Here is a 6,138-nt window from a genome sequence, read left to right as displayed (position 1 = left end):
TCACACAGTATGGACATCAGTTTGGGTGTGGAGCCAAGTAATTTACAACCAGGCGGAATGTGCCCCCCCCCCCCATAACATGCCACACCTTAAAAACACAAATCTTTTGAAAACTCCACAACTAACCGATCAGCCACAACATTAAAACCACTAATATTGGGTAGCTTATCCCCGTTCCGCCCAAACAGCTCTGACCCGTGGAGGCATGGACTCCTCAAGACCTCTGAAGGGGTCCTGTGGTATCTGGCACCAAGACGTTAACAGCAGATCCTTTAAGACCTGGAAGTTGTGAGGTTGGGGCCCCGTGGGTCGGGATCGTTGTTCCAGTTCATCCCACAGATGCTTGATCGGATCGAACCCTAACCCCGAACATCCACTGTCCTGGGTCCGATTCCCGCACTGTTGGCAACGTGCTCCGGCGGGTTATCTCCCAAATCTCTTGTGACGATTAAAGATTGTTCTTCTGTTCACATGATCTAGAAGAAAACGTGATTCATCAGTCCAGGACACCTTCTTCCATTGCTCCATGGTCCAGTTCTGACGCTCACGTGTCCATTGTAGGTGCTTTCAGTGGTGGACAGGGGTCAACATGGACACTCCGACCGGTCTGTGGCTACACAGCCCCATACGCAGCAAGCTGTGATGCACTGTGGGTTCTGACACTATCATATCATATCTCTATCATAGCAGCATCAACTTTTTCAGCAATTTGTGCTACACCAGCTCTTCTGTGAAATCAGACCAGACAGGCTGGATTTGACTCCCCACGCACATCAATGAGCCATGGGCGCCCATGACCCTGTCGCCGGTTCACAGGTTGTCCTTCCTTGGGCCACTTTTGGTCAGTACTAACCACTGCATACCAGGAACAAGACCTGTTGTTTTGGAGACGCTGTAACCCAATTGTCTAGCCATCACAATTTGGCCCATGTCAAAGTGGCTCAGATCCTTACGCTTTCCCATTTTTCCTGCTCCCAACGCATCAACTTCAACAACTGACTGTTCACTTGTTACTAATATATCCCACCCCTTGACAGGTGCCATTGGAACGAGATGAACAATATATTCACTTCACCTGTCAGTGGTTTTAATGTTATTACTGATCGGTGTATATTATTCATTTAATTATGGTCTTGAATTCAGAATATCTCAAGGAAAAAAAGCTAAGGCTCATTGTTTTGACTGTGGTTATTAGTGGATACACTCCCCTACATAAATTAATTCAAATGGCTCCAGTTGGAACGAAGACGTCACAATTATTTTCATTTCTGAGTATGTTTACTTATTTCCGACATGCTGTCATCCAAGTTTGCTCCGGATCTTTCTGTCATTATTAAGATGGCGGCACGCGCAGATGTAACTGACGTCAGAACTTCATGGATGTCATGGGTACGACGAACCCACAGACAATGTGAATAAGGTTTGTATTCGGGGCGGTTCCGACATGGCGTCATTCGAGTTTCATCCTGATCACTTCAGTATTGTGAATGGAGTTTGTGATCAACAATCCCAAGGTAAATTGAGTACACAGATCACAAAACAGCGATTTGACTTGAACTAAAGGAACATGAGATACGTACTCTTAACTATACAAAGTTACAAAGAGAACAGGTATTATTTTATCACAATTAACCTTTATTATGTTTGAAAAAATGAAGTTAAAGTATTAGCAGAAAAACAATTGGAATAAACAAAGGGCGGCATATTAAATGTCGTAAATATTAACGCTTCTGAGGACAACTGACATGCACTAGAGAAAGTTCTACAAAATAAAAACCCAATAACATCACTATCAGAATTTGTTGACATTCCGGATATATCAATGTATCAAAACTTCCTTAATGATAATTACAATTACAATTACATAATACAAGGAACGTGTGTACATTGCGTATGTGTTTTGAAATATTTACATTCTATTTTGTGTTTTGGGCTTCCAGATGCCTCAAAGAAGCCCAAATTCCAAGGCAGCAAAGGAACGGCGGACAGAACGTGGCGCTTAAGGGGTCGTTTTTTTAGAGGTAAAATACTTTCTGAAACCCCTGAACCAAACTTTGAAAAAACTCTGAACCAAACTCTAACGTGAGGGCTGCAAAAAAAAACCCACGAAACCCAAAGAGAAACGACGGGGAAAACGCACGGAGAAGTTGCTGCAAAAACCGTGACAACATGAATCCGGACGAGGTTCCTTGAAATTCGCCTGTTGATGCTCCACACTTGGGTGTTTTGAGTAAAGTGCACTGTCCCTCACTGAATCAATATTTTGGTCCTGTAGTTTCTCCACGTTCCCCTCACTCTGGAACAGCTTGATCTTTGTTTTGATGCCTTACATGCAGGAAAGTTGTAGTTTTCCCAAATAAATGTATCGTTTAGTCACCCACCGTAGTGGTCTCCGTGGTCGACCAGGTCATTTTGCTATTTCCCAGTTCATCAATGGGTGCTCGCGTCTTCCACCAAATAGTTTATTTTAAGAGACCAAACATTTTGCCAATGTCTACGATCTGATTTGTGTCCCCCGGGCATGGGGCCGCTGGAAAGGTGTCCCTTACTTTTCACATTTGAAGGTGGCAACCCTACGCTCAGTGGCTTAGACCTCATCAGGCCGGAACGAATTAACAAAGCGCCAGCTGCGCCAACTACAGCCCAGTGTATCGCCGCCTGCAGCTGTATTTCGGGTATTTCTTTTTAGGCCATTGTTTTTGTTTGTGCGTGGAACAGAACAACCGCTGCAGCTACGGACACGGTCGAGGTGTCGTTTGGAACCGGGACGTCGCAGCCATCTAGTGGTGTAGAACCAGTCGCTCTTTTCACGGAATCGTAAGCTGTCGGAAAACCTGGACACGGAAAACACATCGATCCGCAGAAAGCCGCCACCGCGTCGAGTCGAGTCCGCCCCGCGCTGTGGGGATGAATGGCGCGTTTGATGTACTCGGGGCGCGTCGGAAAGACGTCAACGCTTTTTTCGGATTTCATAGAGCCGCAAGCCATCGGAAAAAAACGGAACCCACGGAAAGGCCCCCGCCGCCACGCTTTAGGTTACTAGGTCACTGTTGTGGTCAGCTGTTGCCCCGTACGGCAGCAACCGGTCAAACGTCCGTGGCCCCGTCGTCATTGCCCCACGCGACACCGCGCGTCCACATTCCGTCACTGTGCCTTGCAGCTCTATTTCCACAGAAAACACGGTGAGCTACAACAATGACAAGGCTGGGTTTGGAGGCAAACATAGACGCTCGTTTTAAAGGCATTTCGTGTACAGGCAGCTTCCTACAGCTGGACACAGCGGGCGCTGGACTGAAAACGGAGTTAAACGGTGACAAGTCCTTCCATAATTGGCCATGATAAAATTCTAAATGAGTGTTCCTTCCCAGTAGATGTAATCTGTATGACATGACCGCTAATTCATCCATTTAACTGAGTTCTTCAACTTTAGATTTGTTCGCGCGAGAATTGCGATAAAGCACAAATTGAAAGTGTATGTATTTATTATGTTTGTGAAATAACACGTATTCATTGTGTTTGTTATATAACATGATTACAAAGTCTGCGTAATTACAAAGTTATTACAAAGCAAGGACAAGGAATAATGACGACTATTATGGCTGGACAACTAAAATATTGTCCGACGTGACAAATTCGGGTCAGAATCAGGGAGAATTTTTGTAGTTTGATGCCAGATTACGAAAAATCTGCAAAATGTAATACGTAAGACATGACTTAAATGGACCACGTGTATTGCTTTATTTCTTATTCTTATTTTTATTCTCATTTTTTTTCTTATTGTTCTTCTTCTTCTTCTTCTTTATTATTATCAATAATTTGTGAAATTTTACACATTTGATTTCGTTCAAGGACCTGTTCATTGCTGCTTTGCCTTTGCGTCGTTAACTTTACTACCCCACACACACACACGCGCGCGCGCGCACACACACACACACACACACACACACACACACACACACACACACACACACACACACACACACACACACACACACACACACACACACACACACACACACACACACACACACACACACACACACACCTCTTCCCTTGTGCGGCAGGTATGAGGGTGTTGGTTGAAGGAGTGTGTTTTATTCTGGGAGACACACCCGTTGCAAGCATGAGACGGGGCCGATTGCTCAACCGAACCGCGTACAGCCACATTGTTCAGTGTCACCAGCAGAAGAAGAGCACGACTCCAACTCATTACTTTACTACAGAGTGAAACATGCGTCGGCTCGGCGGCTGAACGTCGCGTACACACGTGGCTCGGGTCTGCTATCAGCGCCGGCTGCAGGGAGCGCCACCCCACGCCTGCATTCCTCCCTCTAGACCTTGACTCTCCACGGGTTGGTTTCGTTTGATAACCAGCCACAATCACGATTCGAGATTGGGAAAGACCAGAAAGCGCCTCATCAATGGGCCCACGATTCAAAAAAAAAAAAAAGAAGTTGAATTCACTGACATTCAAAGGGGTTTCTCTGACTTTCGGCACGTGTTATTATCAGCTCATTGCTCTTTTCTTCAAATTCCTTCGGGGTTATGCTCGTGACTCGCATCAAAACACATCTTTTCCATGTGCACCACCCTCATGCTCTCGCTCCATCAAGCTTCTCCTTTATCTTGACGTGATGGGCGGATGGAACTAGTGGAATGAAGAGTGTGGTGCTCAACCTGAAAGACGACCGGCTCCGGAGTGAAATGTGGATACGCAAATCCAAATTAAAGCACATTATGCTCCAAATGAGCTTACTGGGTTGACTTGAGGGATTTCACTTTCTTCTTATTCTAACTGTTAATAAACAACAGGCGGAGCAGACTTTTGCCGCGTGTTTGTTCAAGTTTGCGTTGACGCCGAAATATTGATTTTAGTTGAGCTAACAATCATTTTTAAGAGTTTTCACGGGTGTCATCAGCTTTGAAATGGTTTTTCTCCACTGGCACTTCTCTGTGAGATTCAGTGAGACAGATAAAAAAAAAGCCTTAGAAGACACTAAAACCATGGACTATAATGGTGAAAAGAGACTGGTACAATAAATTACGAGGGCCGGTGCTCCTCCACATCGTCAGCGGTTTTGATTATTTGAGCTGTACATGATCCTTAATTAGGCCTATAACAAGGTCTCGTCTCTCTTGAGGATGTGATCATGTTCTGCTGATGCAAAAGCTTGTTCTATGACACAGCGGGGGAAGAAATAATAAAACTCAACTCTTCCCCGAGTGTCAAGTTCCAGTAAACAATTTGAACAGATAATAAAGAATAAAAACTAGAACATCTAGAAGAGCTGTTTGTTTGCTCTTGCTGTTGCTGTCTGAAAGAAAAACGACTCTTTGATTTGTTACACCGGGTCGAGGCGGAATCGAAAACCTTTCCGGTGCCTTTCATGGCCTATCACAATTTGCACCATAATTATTTCCCCATAACAATATTCAGCGAAAACTGCGATGGAGCGCGAGGCCATCGCCGCGCAAAACAGGTCCAGCCGGTCTGGTGCCTTCACCAGCCGTGTGGACACACCTGAGTCCCTGGGTGGAGCCGTCAAGACCTGCCTTGGCCCCTGGGAGGAGTCGTGGGGACCTGCCTGGTCCCTGGGAGGAGCCAGGAGGACCTGCCGGGTCCATAGGAGGAGACGCCTGGCTCCTGGGAGGAGCCGTGAGGACCTGCCTGGTCCCTGGGAGGAGTCGATGCAGGTGAATGCCTGTGGTCCGGATTAGGCACTTCCAGAGAGGGAGAGTGAGGGAGAGGAGAGAGAGAAAGAGAGCGAGAGAGCGAGAGACAGAGGATGTCCAAGAATAAGGAATACAGTCCTGTGAAGATCAGCAAGTGAGTTTGGGCTTTCCTCCCTTTTTCTTCCTCGTTTCATTTCGTTCCCTCCCTTTCCTTTCATTTCCCTTCACGGCTCTCAATGCTTGTTTTTTGCCCCGAAGGGTTGACCCATCAACTGGTTCTGCACAGGCCAGTGGCTGTGGCGTGCTGGGATGCCATGTTAGGCTCATCCCTGTTCCTGTTTGAGGACCTTGTTTAAATTACCTTTTTCAAGTGAAGTAGATGTTTGACAAAGCGGATTCAAAGTGCAGTCATTCACCCGGCGAGGAGAGCTGGATGAGGGCGGGTAATTCATAGACCGTGTTGCT

The 6,138-nt window shown here is 46.1% G+C and overlaps 1 protein-coding gene across 1 annotated transcript in view; it reads left to right on the top strand.

Moving 5' to 3' along the window:
- Window positions 1-5,786: 5,786 nt before the first annotated feature.
- The window catches only part of evplb (envoplakin b), a gene marked incomplete at its 5' end in the record, with an annotated part of 17,713 nt that continues 17,361 nt past the window's right edge, over window positions 5,787-6,138 (top strand). The window contains one exon of the mRNA XM_080010050.1: window positions 5,787-5,827. Within this exon, the coding sequence (XP_079866176.1) occupies window positions 5,787-5,827 (41 nt within the window). The remainder of the gene's footprint in view (window positions 5,828-6,138) is intronic.

The sequence above is a fragment of the Zeus faber genome (genome assembly GCF_960531495.2).
Source record: "Zeus faber genome assembly, chromosome: 11".
NCBI lineage: Eukaryota > Metazoa > Chordata > Actinopteri > Zeiformes > Zeidae > Zeus > Zeus faber.
This window is presented reverse-complemented; position numbering and strand designations above follow the sequence as displayed.